This window comes from Artemia sp. Qi Xiang Cuo, chromosome 6, assembly GCF_049724085.1.
Source record: "Artemia sp. Qi Xiang Cuo chromosome 6, ASM4972408v1, whole genome shotgun sequence".
Lineage (NCBI taxonomy): Eukaryota > Metazoa > Arthropoda > Branchiopoda > Anostraca > Artemiidae > Artemia > Artemia sp. Qi Xiang Cuo.
This window is the reverse complement of record NC_142799.1, coordinates 35,754,754-35,776,335: the sequence shown is the minus strand read 5'-3', so window position 1 is coordinate 35,776,335 and position 21,582 is coordinate 35,754,754. Positions and strand designations below refer to the sequence as shown.

The 21,582-nt window shown below is 31.6% G+C and overlaps 1 protein-coding gene across 2 annotated transcripts in view; it reads right to left on the bottom strand.

Annotated features, from left to right (window-relative positions):
- LOC148951171 (rRNA N(6)-adenosine-methyltransferase ZCCHC4) overlaps window positions 1-21,582 on the bottom strand; it is a 94,495-nt gene that overhangs the window by 32,482 nt on the left and 40,431 nt on the right. For both annotated transcript variants that reach the window (XM_089090696.1, XM_089090695.1), the window contains 2 exons: window positions 8,481-8,640; window positions 1,555-1,752 (listed from right to left, as the gene is read on the bottom strand). In XM_089090696.1, the coding sequence (XP_088946822.1) occupies window positions 1,555-1,752; window positions 8,481-8,640 (358 nt within the window). The remainder of the gene's footprint in view (window positions 1-1,554; window positions 1,753-8,480; window positions 8,641-21,582) is intronic.

Below are 21,582 nucleotides of genomic sequence, written 5' to 3'. Positions count from 1 at the left end.
TTATCTTTTCTATCAGAGGACCCTAAAATCAATTGAGCTCTACTCTATTTCTTTCAAAGATATGGACCTCTTCTATATACAAATTTAAAATAGTTTACAACAGCTGACCATTACTGCAATACCTCATTGACACACGCCAATTTGATCAACGAATACGGTTAATTTCTATAGAAATACCCTTACTGTTTACTTCACAATCTATTTCTATGTTTATTTTGGTTGATTTGTAGTGTTTCTTTTTTTGTATTTTGCTGTGTTTATTTTCCTATTCTTGTTGAGTTAGTTTTCATTTACTCCACGCCTATATGTGAAATACCAGGTTTTTGCTTCAGTCACAAATAAAATATTTATATATACCCTGACCAAACGAACTCTTAAAAAATTAGCATTTTTGAAAAAGAAAAAGAATTATAAACCAAATTATATAAGAGCGTTTCTTTTGTTCGACATTGAAGCGAGATCAGTGAAAGCACAAAACAAAGCGTCATTCTGTTCAACGCTACATCTTAGTTTAGCCTATATCAAAGTTTTTTGCGTAACTATTACCAAATCAATGTGGTAAGTGCAGCTCCCTTTACTGACAACAGGCTAATTGTTAGGTAAAACAAAAAAGACACGTTTTTGCAACACGCAATAATAAATTCCCCTGCACAGAAACATTCAGCCAAAAAAAAAGAATACAAGGGAGCAAAAATGGAAAAGAAAATGAAATTGACTGAGCAACAAATACTATCAACCCTTTGTGAACGATTACTATATGCTAAGACAGAACCCTTATCGCTCCTGCTTCCTATTCAGTCTGCTATTTCAGTTTTTCAGTGACGTTGCAAGCTTTTGTAGCAAATAAATCAGCTGATATACACAGCTTTGGGTTTGGAGGTATCCGACACACGTAGCCAACGTCTAAACTGAAGTTCTGATCCATAAATATGAACTTGGGATAAGACATTTGTTACTTTATACATAATTACTTCTACACGTTATTTTAGGATTAAAATATTTTTTTCATATTAGCAATTGCAAATCCAAAAAATAAAGGTCTTAAGAAATTATAAACAAAAAAGTATTTTTCGGGAAAACTATAATTTTGTCTTGAGATCATGTTCAACATTATAGCTGAACAGTAAAAAATATACATCAGTGCTTTCTTATTTGTGCCCATCATTTTTTAAGCCTTAACAATTATGCAGTCCGATAGTGCAGACACAGATAGTCCGAGTGAGTGAGAGGCAAATCTGGAATAAGCTCATTTTAGGATTGTATAAAAATGATGTCATTTCACTTGTTTTTCAGTTTTTCACTTTCAGTTTTACGTACTATCAATGCTTTTCACTCTCATGTCAAGCTCAAATAAGTCTAATTACAAATAAATATATAATAAAACACGTTCCTTTAAAGAATTATACTCTAGGACCAAATAATATTCAAATTTTTTTAATTAAATAAGAAAGCTGAAATAAATACCAACTCAGACATCCCAAAATCAGTTACTGCTAATCTGGAACTATACTTCGAGCCGGGAAAAAAGAGAATTGTCAGGTTTAAATTACTTACATATCTTTCGTCGATGTCTAAAAGGACACTTTGGATACTTGATTTACAATTTACTACTTTTTCATGAATCCTTGGGGCTCCAATACAAAGCAGTTTCTGCACATCAGCTTTTTTAATCATATTAACAATGGTGGTTACCGACTCTTGCGTAAAAAAATATTGGGCCTCTTTTTTTGACTCTTCTAGAGGACTTAGAAGCTAGAAAAAAGAAAGAGTTGACAAGACACGTACTGATTCTCTTTCTGTAGGATTTCCTACTCCTATAAAAGTCAAACCTTTAGAGTAGTAGTAGTAGCAATAATAATTTTTTATCACAAAATCAGAAACAAAATCAATCGTTAGCACACCAAAAACAAAGAGAGTATCCAATATTTTCATAATTTTACAACAAAGTTGAAAAAATGTTTTAAGCTCTCCTTTTTCTAATCAATGATTTAAATATATTAAAAACCTTAAAACATAATGTGTAGCTTGATACTCTTGATTTCTTTTTTTGGAATGATATTAGGAAGTCATCGAAGTGGGTGTAACGAGACATGTTTTGCCTAGTCCTGGCTGGTCTCTAACCCTCCAATGAAGCATATGTGTCACCATAACGGGACCAATGAATGGAGATTGCCTTGATGAAGCTTTCGCACTTTCTAAACAAAAAGAAGGCCTTACTTTTAGTTTTGGGCACACTGAAAAAGTAAAAAATATCAAGAACAAATGGGTAAAAACAAGTATTTTATACCGCAATTTTGAGTTAGTAAGATTATCTTGAAAGCGAAGGTAAAGGTCAGAGGTCATTTCTTGGCCATGATCATATTCCGGTCACCAATCCACCCTTTTGTCAATTTTAAGTTATATTTTCTATACACCTCACTGACAAAAGTATGCATACAGAAGCAGTTATTACCACTAGGTCACTATCGCACGAATACCTGTAGTACGACTGAACCAATAAAAATGTACACCCTCTCCATCAGAAATTCATTATCAAATACGACTTCCCACTATGGTCTTTTACAGAACATACCTGACAATTTCATAGAGCAGTAGCGATACCGTGAATTAAAATTGTCTACATGCACTTGATTAACTTTCAATTCATGCATTTGACTTTATTTTTACCCCTGATTAATTAGCTAAGATCCTTGGGCTTATGAGCTTAAAAATACAATTTTATTCTTTTTCCTAGAATTAAAGTTCGTATTAGTGGGTTTAGACAAATTCTATAGACTTTTCTGTCAAGTTCAATTATCCATTTTTAGGTGTAAGCTAACGCAGAGTCCCCAGAAATGGTAAAGAGGCTTCTCTAGAAAACAGAAAAGTTGCGATCTAATTAACAAATTTTGACCCTCTCCCTCCAGAAAAATCTATCGGATACCCCCATTCCCTAGGACTTTCGGCTTGAGCGCACCAATGGTCCAAAGTCGACAAGGTTACAAAATACCATAAGTGGGCTGTGCCCACTTTGATCGTTCAGATGAAGAAATATATCTTTGTAAATTCTTCAAAAAGCTTCAGCAAGGCCGCATTCACGAGAAAATCCTTTTCCTTCATCAAAAGCCTTGTCAGATCACATATCTACAATTGTATCTCGTGTAGCTCCAGAAAGACAGATAGCTCTAGAAAAAAAAAGAACCAAGTTTACCAGATGCTACTGCTGAACAAGAGACTTTGCCCCACATCATTTTTGTCCCCTACATGGGGTGTAAATATATATCCAAACGCCCAAAGTCTGGTTGCAAATCCGCGGGACTCAGCTGCCAATTCTTTGTTACTAGATGAAAACTTCATCAGCCCCCTTTATTGTTGCTTTATTTCGTTTTTGGGTATAAGGTAGATAGAAATTCACAGAACATCAAATAAATCGGGTAAAAATAAATTCACTAAATCGAATAAGTACGTTACATAGCTCAATCATTTATATAGACAGACTTTCTTCGATTACCGGTTTTCTTTGCGCAGACAAGAGACTATGGAACGGAAGTGTTTTAGGCTGACTTACGAACCTGACAACCGAAATTTTTATGATGGATTGTTGGGAAGCACAGCTCTATTAGGAACGGATTCGCCTTAATTCACAGTTTTGTCTCTTCATTCGGCGGAGACATCCATACAGGGTTTTCTTACAAATTTTTCAAGGAGCGAGCTTTGAAGGGGCGAATTTTCCACATGAGAACTTTTACGACATTAAGTTTTCCGTGGGTAAAACTTGAACAAGTTTTTAAGTCTTCCGTAGCTTTCTTTGGGGGACAAAATTTCCGAGGCAATTTTTTCGGAGGCGAGTTAACCAGGCATAAGTTTTCAAAGAAAAGTTTTCACAGGGTCAGCTTTCCTATAACCGAGTCAAGTATAAATACTAGGAAAGAACAACTGGGACATTGCCTTACTCAAACTCTCTGCCGATATCGGTTTAGATCCGACAAACTCTTCTGTTTAATGTCCTGAGCAGAAGAATTTCAAGACAAAATCTTCCTTTCCATATTCCAAAGAGTTCATATTGGGTCCTTCTTCTCAAAGCCTAAAGAGCTCATCAGCTCTTACTTCACCAAATTAGTCAAAATCGGACAATATTTTCTAGTAGATGTCTTGATAACAAGAATTTCAGGACCGAGTCGTCTTTTGTAGAAGTCATATTTAGCCTAGACATCCCCGAAAACCCACTCCCTTTCACCCATCTATGGATAAGATTGCAGATAGATTCAGTCTATTTCTGGACCCAAGATTTGCACGCAAGATGATAGGGAAGTGTTGAGATATGAACTATAAGGTTGACCAGGAATAAGGTACAATTAGGAGACTGACAATCAGGGGATAGGGACTTAGGGACTATGGACAAAATCAAGTCGGTCATTAGGATCTCTAATCTTTCCAACTCTAATTATTCATCCTATTTGAACTGTATAGTACAACTATCAAAAGGTAAAACAAGGAAGAACTATTTAAAGACTAATAAAATTGTTTTTCAAATGAATATCTCGGCTTTATATCTAAGAGCCGTCATTAGCAAAGCGCAGATAACCGTAAAATATGACTTACAAGAAAAAATATGACCATTAAAACTAAGAAAATAAATAAATAAAACAGTCCCAGCATCATCATTTAAAGGAAGTTCAACCAGGACTGAAAATCCAACACGAAAGAAGACAATACATTCAGATAAAAAACAAGTCAAGAGTTTGTTTTTAATACAATTCTTGCTTTTTTGGCAACTAAGCTAAAAGGTCTTTTTAATACAAGTTAACTGGTATTAACTATTGGTTTTGCAATGTAATATGTTAAACCATTTTTATTTAAATTTGTGAATAACGCGTTGAGTGAATATTCTTCCAAATCTATACTTAAGAAGCATTATTATTTATCTGAACTTAGATTTCTAATATTCTCAAAGAGTTTGTTCAATACCCAAATCCTTACTAATGAGGGTTGTGTTTTCAAAAAATATTGCATAACTAGGGTTCTCATAATTATGGGCGCTTAGGGTGAAATCAAAAGAACTGGAAACACTTATTAGAATTTAAAGCTTTTGTTATATTACCCTTACGCTGTTGTTGAAATTTTCTCAAATTTTGGGGGCTCTACCGACATAATACCTACCGCCGTAACATGGTATTTGATACGCCCCTCTTAGTCAAGTAACGGTGGTTATACTGCCTGTTATAGTAGGGACACTCTCTGGCATATGGAACAGTGCAAACGGCCTTTGTTTTGACTACGTCTATTCTAGTGCCATTATTTAAAAAGGGGGATAGAATAGACCATGGGAATTATAGAGGTATCGCCCTAGGTAATGTGCTTGGTAAGTTTTTCGGTAAAATAGTATGTCGTAGTATAGTTAGTTGGATAGACCAAAATAGAACTTTATCAGATTCACAGGTAGGGTTCAGAAAATGCTACGGTCCAATAGATCAGATTCTGATTTTATTAGGGATGATCAGGAAACAGGTTAGGAGAAAAGAGGGCAGGCTATTTGTTGCATTTTTGGATTTAAAAGGGGCGTCTGATGGAGTGGATAGAAACTTAATGATAGAATCGTTGTTAGCCCTAGGGCTGCCAAGCATATTTTCTTAAGATTATAGCGTCTATGTATAATATAGTTAAGACTGTGGTACGGGTAGGTTAGAATTTTTATAGGGTTATTAGGAGTAGACTTGTTGGTAAGCAGGGGTGTACAATTTCCCCAAGGCTATTTTCATTGTATATTAATGATTTTGAAGAACATTTGATAGGTAGAGGCGCCCCAATAATAAAGCTTTCAAGGGCAAGTGTCATTGCATTACTTTTTGCGGATGACATAGCACTAGTAGCAGAAAGTAAAGAACATTTGTAGCAACCGCTAGATATAGTATCTTCTTATTTTAGGAATAAGAAACTAGTATTAAACGTAAAAAAGTCGGTGGTTATGGTTTTTAGGAAAAGTGGAGAACAGATACTCACAGTTTCAGTCTACATATGAAGGCAGGACACTATACCATGTAGATGAATTTCAATAGTTAGGTTGTAAGCTATCGTCAGATGAAAAGTGAAAGAAACATCTTAAGATGGTAGAAAGTAAGTGAAATAGACTACTAGGAATGTCAAGTAAAAGTGGTGTTAAGGAAATTAGGGATGTAGGATTGCTAAAGTATATTTTTTTTTATGCTAGGGTTAGATCGGCTTTGCATTACGGGGCGGAGCTTTGGGGGTTTGATAAGGGGGTAAATTTAGAAAGAATCCAGTTGAGGTTTTTTAAGCGTACGCTAGGCCTTGATAATAAGTTTAATGGGTTAGTGCTGAGAGGAGATATAGGAATAAAGTGCATGAGACAGAATGGTTAATACTAATTAACCATTAGTATAGCTAAATATCGGGAAGAGGTGTCAATGATAGAGGATAATAGGCGAGTTAAACAAGCATTTTTAATTATCTTCAGGATAGGAGGAAGGATTCGTGGCCAAATCAGGTGAAGAATATGTTAGACCGTGCAGGGCTAGGTAATTGATGGAATGAGGGAAAGGGGAGAGGACGGATGGTAGGGAATGTAGTTATATATATATATACATATATATATATATATATATATATATATATATATATATATATATATATATATATATATATATATATATACTTTAGTTGCTACTAGGTTAGAGTCTGAGGATGTTCAGGTTTGGCAAGCTGAGATGGCTGGCTCGCCGTCCCTGGGGCTATATGCGAAGGTCAAGGAGATCTGGGGTGAAGAAATTTATCTAAAATGGGATTAAGTCCGGAAGGTTTGAAATGGGTAATGTGTGTGAGGGGGAATTTTACGCCTCTTGGAGAATGAAGGAAACATTTAGGGAGGGCTAGATTGAGGGATGGTCCTTATAGTTGCCCTATGCGTGGAGAGATGGATGAGTCTTTGCATCATTTTTTAGGAGAATGTAAGGAATTGAGGGAATTATGCCTGGAAATATTTGGTTGGGAGGTCGGGGCGAGAGATTAGATTTTGGAAATTTTGAAAAGTAGGTGTTACTTAGATATAAATAATATTGGAAAGTTCGTCCGGGTGGGTATTAGGCATCGTGATGATTTTCTTAAATAATCAATTTTAGTGTTTTTCTCAGTAGATGTTTTGTTGTTGTATTTTTTTCGCTTGTTTTTTGTATATCACCATGGCCTAATAAGGCTTTCGTGTGAATAAATCTATCTATCTATCTATATTTACCAGTTAAGTAAATTCGTGATTTTTAAATTACTTATAAAAACTACGCATAGTCCATTTTATTAGAAGTTTCGTATGATTAGATGTCTTTGATTTTAAGATAAATGTCTTTCTAGCCTACGGCTATTTCTATTATCAATTAACAGGATAGGATGACAGTTTTAATTATTCTGTGATGTAAGACTCAGGGCGAATGTTTAGGACACGATCCAGGAGAGAAGTTACAACACCTCTTTTAACTTGTGGGGGTGATTTTATTTTGGATAGAGTTCCCTGTAAACTGCTTACCGAATTCGAAAAAATGATTATTACAAAAACAAGTAAGCCTAGAATAGTGATACTTGTCTTATGTGAGTCGATATTAATGATGATCACCCTCATTTTCTATGCAGATGTCAGCAGGTACAATTTTTAGGGGTAAACCTTTTAAATCATATAAATGTTCAGCTTCATGATATCTTGAGTTGTACCCATGTCATTTAACAAATAGAAAAGACTTGTCGGTCATGTCTTAATTCAGAGATCTTCATTCCCACCCATTTAGCGTTTTACACTTAAATTTCGAACGCACCTTATTTTATTTCGGACTTTGGTTAAAGATACCATAACCCCAAAAATGACATAAAAAGAAAGTTTTCATACCTCAAGTCGCCATCTTTGTTTTATTTTTTAATGTTACTCTCTCAAGTAATTTTGGTCATTTGCTAATTTCTTTACGGCAGAATTCAACTGATAGATTCGGTTCAAACACTAAGAAAGGGTAAAGTGGTATTTCTCAAAAATGTATTTACAAGGTAGAAAAACAGGAAAGTTTAGCAAAGGTTCTAACTAATCCAAGTTCTAGCCATAGGATATTTCCGAAGCAATTGTGTATCGTTTATTTCTGTAAATTTTCTCAAATGGGTGGCCTGCCAAATCTCAACTCAAGAAGCCAATTTCAAAATATTTATAATTGACAAAAATTCGCCAAACATTCGTATTTTATGTCCTTTTCTATGGGCCAAATTAAAGCAATGCATGTTTTTACTAGTCAATTCTTAATTTTCTTTGTTCACACCATTGAGAATATTGAAACACTTGCAGATTATTGTATAATTATAACATTTTCATATCTGAGCATATTATGGCACTGTATAGTTAAAGACTGGGTTCATCCAATTTATAATTACAATATTACAGGCTTCAGTGTAAAAAATGGCTGACCCAAAAAACTGAAAATTCGGCCAAGACAGCCATTCCTAAAATCGTCACTTACCCGAGTCGGATAATCAAGGAATTCATCACTGACGGGACTTAAATGTTTGTGGTTTGAATGCATCATCTTATCCTTCACGAAGCGTTGACAATCAAAGCAGTATAGTCTTTCTTCGTGGCTTAACTGTCTGACATCAGCTATGTTTAATTCTATCTTTGGCCTAAAATGCAAAAATTATTTAAATAGTGGAAAATACGCTTTGAAAAACATTTTTTATTTGAAACTAAATTAAGACAAACCTTTCTACTATTTGCATGGAACAGACTACAGTGAAGGATCAACACAGAGAGCTATGTTGGTATCAGGTGCCTTGGTGCAAGAATAAGAAGACAGTAGCAGCAGTATAGACAACCAATGGTGTTAACTTTGCAAAACATACAATATTTTTGTATTTACTAATTTAGAGAAGGGAGTGAAGAATATGGTACTAAGGATTATACTTGTACGTCTGTGCTTTAAAATAGTAAAAAATCAATTTTCATGAATATATTTGTTATGAGCATTTCTTTCCAAAAAATTTGAACAGCAATTTGATTTTCTAAAAGGCTATGATAAAAACAAATATATAGAAAGTTAAATTGCCTTCAGCGAATCCCAAAAGGCACCCTAGCCTTGCAGGGCTTCGAGAGGGGCAGCAACCACACTCCTATCTATTTTGTAATTTCTGTTTTTTTTTTAAGTTTGTCAAATAAAGTGACTATTAAGATGTTTCTCTCTTGAAATATTTACCTATTAACTCCGAAAAGATTGTTAATTGAAGGACTTTTAGTAATAGGTAAAGTTTTAACTAGGCACCACAATTCAACTGTTGATGCAAGATATGAGGTTTTTTTCTTCTAAAACATAAAGTATCCCATTTCCCTTTCTCTGATCTTCCATTTCCCTTCTATCCCTTCCTTTATTTCCCTCTCCAAGTTACGGTGGTTTTCTACTTTCTTTTCCGCAACGAATAAACAATGACATTTATTTAAAAATTACATAAGTAGTTCCATCATGGGGCTGTACTCTATAACAGACAAAACGATGAAATTTGTCCACTTGACCAAACTCCTTCATCCCCAATGTCTGCAAGTATCTATTTTGTGTCTACTGGTATGTGTTTATTTGTTCTGATGATTCCAGATAATATGCCATTCCACCTCTAGACTTTTACCTCTCCCTCCTAGATTTTGCAAAGTACCTTTTTGGGAAATTTTCTTTGAAAAATACCTCTTTGGTCTCTTTGAAAAAATTAAAATGTACAACAAAATTGCCATTCCCCCCTCATCTTGAAAACTACATTCCCCCCCCCCTGTAAATTTTGATGTATTGCCGCAACTGGCGTACCTACCGAAGTCTTGCTGACTAAAATAACCAAGAAATTGAAACTAAAACCAGATTGGTAGAACCATTTCAGTAGAAACTTACTCAGCCATTTATACCTTAAGAAATTCAGAAAAACTCGTGATTTCAACTCATAATGAAGAAAACCTCCATAAGCAGTTTGTTGCAAAAGGGGCACTAATTAGAGATAAAAAAAAAAAAAAAAAAAAAAAAAAAAAAAAAAAAAAAAGGGGTGGGAAACCAGCTTAAGAAGAAGCAGCTTTTCTATAAGGGTGTAGTTGCGCTTGGGAATCAACATGTTGTTAGTGTTTAGGTGTGTATGGAGGAAATACGTTGTAAAATGTAACTAATTGTTTTTTATCTATTTTCGCGTTTTGAACATGGCAACACTGACGAAAATACGATACTGTAATACAAACTTCAGAATTTTGAAATGGAAAGAAATTATAAATTTTGGTTTTCAGATATAAATCAACCTAACATTGGTCAAAGGGGGAGGGGCTTTTTTGGTGTTAAATTTTGAAAGATGGAATAATGGCAAAAGAGGTGATACAAACATTAGCAAAAAAAAAAAAAAAAAAAAACCATATTAGGCGAGTAGTAGGAACCCATTATTGACTCCGAGTGGGAACCTCTGCTGCCATCTATAACCATACTAGGCCATTTATACCTTAAGAAATTCAGAAAAACTTGTGATTTCAACTCATAATGAGGAAAACCTCCATAAGCAGTTTGTTGCAAAGGGGCACTAATTCAAGAGATAAAAAAAAAAAAAAAAAAAAAAAAAACGCGGGTGGGAAACCAGCTTAAGAAGAAGCAGCTTTTCTTTAAGGGTGTAGTTGTGCTTGGGAATCAACATGTTAGTGTTTAGGTGTGTATGGAGGAAATACGTAGTAAAATGTAACTAATTGTTTTTTTTATCTATTTTCGCGTTTTGAACATGGCAACACTGACGAAAATACGATACTGTAATACAAACTTCAGAATTTTGAAATGGAAAGAAATTATAAATTTTGGTTTTCAGACATAAATCAACCTAACATTGGTCAAAGTGGGGGGGGGGCTTTTTTGGTGTAAAACTTTTAAAGATTGAATAATGGCAAAAGAGGTGATACAAACATTAGAAAAAAAATACCATATTAGGCGAGTAGTAGGAACCCATTATTGACTCCGAGTGGGAACCTCTGCTGCCATCTATAACCAGTCTAACGGAACAAGATCACAGTGAATATAACAAAATTTTTGTCTAGATTCGTGGTGGAAATCAGCCGGGGAATTCTAATGTAACATGAGGTGAATTGAGAAATAATATGACTTTTTTGGTCTTTAGGTTGAGGGATAAATTCAGTTAATATTATTTCGAAGCCTTAATAGTTTAACTAGGATCAACATAGATAATTTTCAGAAATTCAAACGAGATCAAGATACATTGAATATATTTGACACTCAATTGGTCTCCTGGGAACTTGAATTGAGACAGTGAAGGGATGCTGAAACAAACGAACACTCAGAAATTATGTTTAAAGGATTATTTAGGCGAAAAAAATTAATCGGAATTTTAGGAATTATTTGAGCGAAACAAATTAATCGACATTTTGGAGGATGATTTGGGGTGAAACTCTGTGGTCGCTATAATAGAAATGTACACAATATGGGATGTGGACGTTATAAAATATTGTTTTTAGCAATGGAGTATGCTAAAAAGTTGAAATTAATAGAGCCATTGATGTCAAGATGACCTAGCTTTACTTGCCAATTGTGTTCGGTATAATACACAAATACCAATCGAGCAGTGTTGTCATTATAAAATATGTTCTAACATTCTAGTATACTAAAATGTTGATACTAATAGAGATGTAAATGGCCAGGAAGGAATTTTAATGAGGAAATTCAGAAAAATCCTTAGAAATCCTTAGAAATCAAGTAGTGAGGTAATTATAGGTTTGAAGCATCAAGGATCACAACCATCAATGACCCTAAGCACCAAGGACCTCCACCTCCCAAGCCCCCCGTTTCCCAACTTTTAGCCCCCCCCCCATTTTTTATACTTTTTTTTAGAAGTTTTTCTTTTTTGAAGTTTTTTGTTATTTTTTTAAAGATGATATTTTTTTCAACTTTTTTTTACATGTCTTCGAATGAGATACAACATACTTAAAACATAAAAAATTCACATTTAATATTTGCAAAAATTTTTAGAATGATAACAATTTATCTGTTAGAAGTAATAAGTTTTCTGTCAATGATACCAAATTTTTCATAAAAGTAACAATTTTTCATTTATGATAACAAGTTATCTGTCAGAAGTAGCAATTTTTTCTTATCACTAACAAATTTTCTCTTCGAAGTATCAACATTTTCCTTTAATACTAAAAAACTTTTACTTAACACACTCAAACTTCTCTTAGATATAATAGGTATTTTCTTAACAGTAACATACTTTTTCTAATAACACCAACCTTTCCGTCCTTGATAATAAATTTCTCTTAAAAGTAACAATTTTTCATCATTGATAACTAGTTATCAGTTAGAAGTAATAAGTTTTCTGGCAATGATACCAAATTTTTCATAGAAGTAACAATTTTTTCGTCATGATAACAAGTCTTCTGTCAGAAATAGTAAGATTTCATTATCACTAACAAATTTTTTCTGCGAAGTAACAACATTTTCCTTAATACTAACTAACTTTTACTTAACACACTCAAATTTCTCTTAGAAGTAATAGGTATTTTCTTAACAGCAACACATTTTTTCTAGTAAAAGCAACCTTTCCGTCAATGATAATAAATTTCTCTTAAAAATACAAATTTTTCATCATTGATAACTAGTTATCAGTTAGAAGTAACAAGTTTTCTGGCAATGATATCACATTTTTCATAGAAGTAACAATTTTTTCCTTATGATAACAAGTTTTCTGTCAGAAGTAGCAAGTTTTCCGTATCACTTACAAATTTTTTCTTCGAATTAGCAACATATTCCTTAATACTAACAAACTTTTACTTAACAAACTCAAATTTCTCTTAGAAGTAATAGGTATTTTCTTAACAGCAACATATTTTTTCTAGTAAAACCAACCTTTCCGTCAATGATAATAAATTTCTCTTAAAAATACCAATTTTTCATCATTGATAACTAGTTATCAGTTAGAAGTAACAAGTTTTCTGGCAATGATATCACATTTTTCATAGAAGTAACAATTTTTTCCTTATGATAACAAGTTTTCTGTCAGAAGTAGCAAGTTTTCCTTATCACTAACAAATTTTCTCCATCGAAGTAACAACTTATTCCTTAATACTAAAAAGTTTTTACTTAAAACACTTAAATTTCTCCTAGAAGTAACAGTTTTTTTTCTTAGCAGTAACAAATTTCTTCTAATTGCACAAATTTGTCCATCAAAGATAACAAATTTCTCTTAAAAGTGACAAGTTTTCTATCAATGATACCAAATTTTTCATAGAAGTAACAATTTTTTTTCATTTATGAAAGCAAGTTTTCTGTCAGAAGTAGCAAGTTTTCCTTATCACTAACAAATTTTCTCATTAGAGTAACAACTTTTTCCTTAATACTAACAAACTTTTACTTAACACAATCAAATTTCTCTTAGAAGTAATAGGTATTTTCTTAACAGTTACATATTTTTTCTAATAACACCAACCTTTCCGTCAATGATAATATATTTCTTAAAAGTAGCAATTTTCCATCATTGATAACTAGTTATCAGTTAGAAGTAACAAGTTTTCTGGCAATGTTACCAATTTTTTTTTAGAAGTAACAATTTTTTCATTATGATAAGAAGTTTTTGCCAGAAGTAGCAAGAATTCCTTAACACTAACAAATTTTCTCTTTTAATTATCAACCTATTCCTTTATACTAATAAACTTCTACTTAATACCCTTAAATTTCTCTTAGAAGTAACAGTTTTTTGTTCTTAGCAGTAACAAATTTCTTCTAATAGCAGCAAGTTTTCCATCAAAGATAACAAATTTCTCTTAAAAGTGACAAGTTTTCTGTCTATGATACCAAATTTTTCATAGAAGTAACAATTATTTCGTTTATGATAACAAGTTTTCTGTCAGAAGTAGCAAGTTTTCCTTATCACTAACAAATTTCTCATCAGAGTAACAACTTTTTCCTTAATACTAATAAACTTTTACTTAACAGACTCAAATTTCTCTTACAAGTAATAGGTATTTTCTGAACAGTAACATATTTTTTCTAATACCGCCAACCTTTCCGTCAATGATAATAAATTTCTCTTAAAATTAATAATTTTTATCATTGATAACTACTTATCAGTTAGAAGTAACAAGTTTTCTGGCAATGATATCACATTATTCATAAAAGTAGCAATTTTTTCGTTATGATAACAAATTTTCTGTCAGAAGTAGCAAGTTTTCCTTATCACTAACAAATTTTCACCATCGAAGTAACAACTTATTCCTTAGTGCTAAAAAACTTTTACTTAAAACACTTAAATTTCTCTTAGAAGTAAGTTTTTTTTCTTAGCTGTAACAAATTTCTTCTAATTGCACCAAGTTTTCCATCAAAGATAACAAATTTCTCTTAAAAGTGACAAGTGTTCTCTCAATAATATCAAATTTTTCATAGAAGTCACATTTTTTTCATTTATGAAAACAAGTTTTCTGCCAGAAGTAGCAAGTTTTCCTTATCACTAACAAATTTTCTCATCAGACTAACAAGTTTTTCCTTAATACTAACAAACTTTTACTTAACACAATCAAATTTCTCTTAGGAGTAATAAGTATTTTCTCAACAGTAACATATTTTTTTCTAGTAACACAAACCTTTCCGTCAATGACAATAAATTTCTCTTAAAAATAACAGTTTTTCATTATTGATCATTTCATCATTAACAGTTAGAAGTAACAAGTTTTCTGGCAATGATACCACATTTTTTTTAGAAGTAACAATTTTTTCATTATGATAACAAGTTTTCTGCCAGAAGTAGCAAGATTTCCTTATCACTAACAAATTTTCTCCATCGAAGTAACAACTTATTCCTTAATACTAAAAAACGTTTACTTAAAACACTTAAATTTTTCTTAGATGTAATAGGTATTGTCTTAGCAGTAACAAATTTCTTCTAATAACACCAAGTTTTCCATCAAAGATAACAAATTTCTCTTAAAAGTAACAAGTTTTCTGTCAATGATACCAAATGTTTCATAGAAGTAAAAATTTTTCATTTATCAATACAAGTTTTCTGTCAGAAGTAGCAAGTTTTCCTTATCACTAACAAATTTTCTCATCAGAGTAACAACATTTTCCTTAATACTAATAAACTTTTACTTACCACACTCAAATTTCTGTTACAAGTAATAGGTATTTTCTTAACAGTAACATTTTTTTTTCTAATAACACCAACCTTTCCGTCACTGATAATATATTTCTCCTAAAAGTAACAATTTTTCATCATTGATAACTAGTTATAAGTTAGAAATAACTAGTTTTTCTGGCAATGATACCACTTTTTTTAGAAGTAACAATTTTTTCATTATGATAACAAGTTTTCTGACAGAAGTAGCAAGTTTTCCTTAACACTAACAAATTTTCTCGTCAAAGTATCAACATTTTCCATTAATACTAACAAACTTTTACTTAACACGCTCAAATTTCTCTTAGAAGTAATAGGTATTTTCTTAACAGTAGCATAACTAGTTTTCTGCCAGAAGTAGCAAGATTTCTTTAGCACTAAAAAATTTTCTCTTCGAAGTATCAACCTATTCCTTAATACTAATAAACTTCTACTTCAAACACTTAAATTCCTCTTAGAAGTAACAGTTTTTTTTCTTAAGATTAACAAATTTCTTCTAATAGCACCAAGTTTTCTGTCAATGATACCAAATTTTTCCTAAAAGTAGGAATATTTTGTTTATGATATAAAGTTTTTTGTAGAAGTAGCAAGTTTTTCTTAACACTAACAAATGTTTAAAAATTTTTCCCTTAATACTAACAAACTTTTACTTAACACACTCAAATTTCTCTTAGAAGTAATAGGTATTTTCTTAACAGTAACATGTTTTTTCTAATAACATCAACCTTTAGTCAATGATAATAAATTTCTCTTAAAAGTAACAATTTTTCATCATTGATAACTAGTTATCAGTTAGAAGTAGCAAGTTTTCTGGCAATGATATCACATTTTTCATAGAAGTAACAATTTTTCCGTTATGATAACAAGTTTTCTATCAGAAGTAGCAAGTTTTCCTTATCACTAACAAACTTTCTCCATCGAAGTAACAACTTATTCCTTAATACTAAAAAATCTTTAATTAAAACACTCAAATTTCTCTTAGAAGTAACAGTTTTTTTTCTTAGCAGTAACAAATTTCTTCTAATTGCACCAAGTTTTACATCAAAGATACCAAATTTCACTTAAGTGACGATTTTTCTGTCAATGATATCAAATTTTTCATAGAAGTAACAAATTTTTCATTTCTGAAAACAAGTTTTCTGTCAGGAGTAGCAAGTTTTCCTTATCACTAACAAATTTTCTCATCAGAGTAACAAATTTTCATTAATACTAAAAACTTTTTCTTAACACACTCAAATTTCTCTTAGAAGTAAAAAGTATTTTCTTAACAGTAACATATTTTTTCTAATAACACCAACCTTTCCGTCAATGATAATAAATTTCTCTTAAAAGTAACAATTTTTCATCATTGATAACTAGTTAACAGATAAAAGTAATAAGTTTTCTGTCAATGATACCACCTTTTTTTAGAAGTAACAATTTTTTCATTATGATAACAAGTTTTCTGCCAGAAGTAGCAAGATTTCCTTATCACTAACAAATTTTCTCCATCGAAGTAACAACTTATTCCTTAATACTAAAAACCTTTTACTTAAAACACTTAAATTTCTCTTAGAAGTAACAGTTTTTTTTTCTTAGCAGTAACAAATTTCTTCAAATTGCACCAAGTTTTCTATCAAAGATAACAAATTTTTCTTAAAAGTGACAAGTTTTCTGTCAATGATACCAAAATTTTTCATAGAAGTAACAATTTTTTCATTTATGAAAACAAGTTGTTACTCTGAACGCAAGTTGTTACTGGAAAAAGTTGTTACTCTGATGAGCAAATTTGTTAATGATAAGGAAAACTTGCTACTTCTGACAGAAAAATTGTTTTCAAAAATGAAAAAATTGTTACTTACCTGAAAAATTTGGTATCATTGACAGAAAACTTGTCACTTTTAAGAGAAATTTGTTATCTTTGATGGAAAACTTGGTGCAGTAGCAAAGAAATTTGTTACTGCGAAGATAAAAAACTGTTACTTCTAAGAGAAATTTAAGTGTTTCAAGTAAAAGTTTTTTAGTATTAAGGAATAAGTTGTTACTTCGATGGAGAAAATTTGTTAGTGATAAGGGAATCTTGCTACTTCTGGAAGAAAACTTGTTACTTCTAAAAAAAAATTTGGTATCATTGCCAGAAAACTTGTTTCTTCTAACTGAGAACTAGTTATCAATGATGAAAAATTATTACTTTTAAGAGAAATTTATTATTATTGACGGAAAGGTTGGTGTTATAAAAAAAATAAGTTACTGTTAAGAAAATACCTATTACTTCTACGACAAATTTGAGCGTGTTATGTAAAAGTTTGTTAGTATTAAGGAAAACGTTGTTACTCTGATGAGAAAATTTGTTGGTGTTAATGAAAACTTGCTACTTCTGACAGAAAACTTGTATCATAACGAAAAATTGTTACTTCTATGAAAAATTTGTTATCTTTGACGGAAAACTTGGTGCTAGTAGAAGAAATTTGTTACTATTAAGAAAATACCTGTAACTTCTAAGAGAAATTTTAGCGCGTTAAGTAAAAGTTTGTTAATATTAATGGAAAATATTGATGCTTCGAAGAGAAAGTTTGTTAGTGTTAGGAAAAACTTGCTACTTCTGACAGAAAACTTGTTATCATAAGGAAAAAATTGTTACTTCTATGAAAAATGTGATATCATTGCCAGAAAACTTGTTACTTCTAACTGATAACTAGTTATCAATGATGAAAAATTGTAACTTTTAAGAGAAATTTATTATCATTGACGGAAAGGTTGGTGTTATTAGAAAACATATGTTACTGTTAATAAAATACCTATTACTTCTTAGAGAAAGTTGAGTGTGTTAAGTATAAGTTTGTTAGCATTAAGGAAAATTTTTTTACTCTGATGAGAAAATTTGTTAGTGATAAGGAAAACTTGCTACTTGTGAAAGAAAACTTGTTTTCATAAATGAAAAAATTGTTACTTCTATGAAAAATTTGGTATCATTGACAGAAAACTTGTCACTTTTAAGAGAAATTTGTTATTTTTGATGGAAAACTTGGTGCTTTTAGAAAAATATGTTACCGTTAAGAAAATACCTATTACTTCTAAGAGAAATTTAAGTGTTTCAAGTAAAGTTTGTTAGTATTACGGAATATGCTGTTACTTCGAAGAGAAACAAGGGAAGTTAGTGACAAGGGAAACTTGCTACTTCTGACAAAAAACTTGTTATCAATTATGAAAAATTGTTACTTTTAAGAGAAATTTATTATCAATGACCGAAAGGTTGGTGTTATTAGAAAAAATATGTCACTGTTAAAAAAATACCTATTACTTCTAAGAGAAATTTGAGTGTGTTAAGTAAAAGTTTGTTAGTATTAAGGGAAAATGTTGATACTTAAAAAGAAAATTTGTTAGGGATAAGGAAAAAAATATAAGTGAAAAAAAGGGAAAAAAGTGATATAAGTGATAAGGGAAAAAATATAAATTTCTTCATAAATGAAGTAATTGTTACTTCTATGAAAAATTTGGTATCATTGACAGAAAACTTGTCACTTTTAAGAGAAATTTGTTATTTTTTATGGAAAACTTGGTGCTTTTAGAAAAAATATGTTACTGTTAAGAAAATACCTATTACTTCTAAGAGAAATTTTTGTGTTTTAAGTAAAAGTTTGTTAGTATTAAGGAATATGTTGTTACTTCGAAGAGAAAATTTGTTAGTGATAAGGAAACCTTGCTACTTCTGACAGAAAATTTGTTATCATAACGAAAAAATTGTCACTTCTATGAAAAATTTTGTATCATTGCCAGAAAACTTATTACTTCTAACTGATAACTAGTTATCAATGATGGAAAATTGCTACTTTTAAGAGAAATTTATTATCAATGACGGAAAGGTTGGTGTTATTAGAAAAAATATGTTACTGTTAAAAAAATACCTATTATTTCTAAGAGAAATTTAAGTGTGTTAAGTAAAAGTTTGTTAGTATTAAGGGAAAATGTTGATATTTTGAAGAGAAAAATTGTTAGTGTTAGGGAAAACTTGCTACTTCTGACAGAAAACTTGGTATCATAAATGAAAAAATGGTTACTTCTACGAAAAATTTGGTATCATTGACAGTAAACTTATTACTTCTAACAGATAAAGTGTTATCATTCTAACAAATTTTGCAAATATTAAATGTGAATTTTTTATTTTTAAGTTGAAAAAAATTTCATCTTTAAAAAAATAAAAAAAAATTAAAAAACTAAAAAAGTATAAAAAAATGGGGGGGCCTAAAAGTTGGGGATAGGGGGGCCTTTGCAGGATGAGGTCCTTGGTGCTTAGGGTCATTGATGGTTACGATCTTTGATGCTTCAAACCTATAATCACCTCATTTCTTGATTTCTAAGGATTTCTAAGGATTGTTCTGAATTTCCTCATTAAAATTCTTTCCCTGCCACCTACATCTCTATAAGTATCAACTTTTTAGTATACTAGAATGTTAGAACATATTTTATAATGACAACACTGCTCGATTGGTATTTGTGTATTATACCAAACACAATAGAGAAGTAAAGCAAGGTTAACTCACAAGGTTATTTTGACATCAATATTTTGACTATTACTTTCAAATTTTTAGCATACTCCATTGCTAAAAACAATATTTTATACCGTCCACATTCCATATTGTGTACATGTCTATTATAGCGACCACAGAGTTTCACCCCAAATCATCCTCCAAAATGTCGATTAATTTGTTTCGCCCAAATAATTCCTAAAATGTCGATTAATTTTTTTCGCCCAAATAATCCCCTAAACGTAATTTCTGAATGTTCCTTTGTTTTGGCATCCCTTCGCTGTCACATTTAAAATTCCCAGGAAACAATTTCCGCTTTAAATATATTCAGTCTCATTGCATCTCGTTTGAATTTCTGGAAAATATCTAAGTTGTTCCTAGTTACACTATTAAGGCTTCGAAAGAATATTAACTGAATTTATCGCTAAGCCTAAAGACCAGAGAAGCCATATTGTTTCTTAATTCCCCTCATGATGTATTAGAATTCCCTGTCTGATTACCACCACGAATCTAGACGAAAATTTCCTTATATTCACTCTGATATTGTCCCGTTAGACTGATTATAGATGGCAGCAGAGGGTCCCATTCGGAGTCAATAATGGGTTCCTACTTGGTTGGCTGAAACTACAATTGATCAGAAGAAGTGGCAGAATTTATAAATCACAGATTTTGTAAACCATCAAACAGTTCGTGGTAACCACACTTTATATAATTAGCAGTATGATCTTTCCCTATCTCACCCATTATAAAAACCCGAGGAGCACCCGCACGTTTATAAAAACGTGTGAGTGCTCCAGAGAACGTATAAACATAAGCGACATTAGATCTTTTCATGAGTAGACAAAGAACAATCACCTACGGAACAAGTACTGACAAAACCACTTGGCCGGCTCACCAATAAGTGGACAATAAGTGCACAAATAAGTGGGAGGAGCTTTTTGTTCGCACCGAGAATGAAGAGCCAGAAATCATCAGCGGTAAACTTACTGGATAATTATATAAACTGTGGTGGTAACGAACTGTAAGTAAGGAGCGACCCGACTCAATGGTAACCGAAACTCTAGAAAACGGAATTTTGATACCAATAGATACATCAAAAGAATCAAATTTTAATGCTGATTTCAAACATATAAGTTTCAAGTTTAGTCCTACCCATCAAAAGTTACACGCCTGAGAAAATTTGGCTGATTTTCGAAAAAAGGGGTAAAGACCCCCTAAAAGTTATAGAACCTCAATGAAAATCACACCATCATATTCAGCGTATCAGAGAACCCTACTGTAGAGGTTTCAAGCTCCTATCTACAAAATATGGAATTTTGCATTTTTTTTTTGCCAGAAGAAAGATCACAAATGCGTGTTTATTTGGAATTATTCCGTATATGCTGTCCCCTCCTCAACGTCTCGCTCTCTACGCTAAAGTATGACTTTCTCACAACTCTATTTTTTTTAAACAATAAAAAACTTTAGCGTAAAGAGCGAGGCGTTGAGGAGGGGACAGCCCCTTTCATATATGGAATAATTTCTGTTCGTTTTAAGTTTTAACGTTGTTCCTTACTTTCAGTTAAAAAACCTTGTTTTTTTATTTAATAGAAAGTTAAACTGAGCATCAGAAAATGGTAATATAAGCTTTTAATAAAGAAACAAAAGACACAAAAAAAATAGAAGCCAAACTTATTGAACTGGATATAAACTATCTATTGAGCTGGAATTAATGTCATATTTGTAACAGATAAACCCACTAGTTACTTTTCTTTAAGCAGCATTGCCCTTGAAACATGGTTAAATTAGGGGTGAAATTTCCAAAACAGAATGAGTTACAAAGTTTAATTTTATTTACAAGTGGTAGCTTTACAAGATTAAATAAAAAAACAAGTTTTTTTTCAACTGAAAGTAAGCAGCAACACTAAAACTTAAAACGAACAGAAACTATTACATATATGAA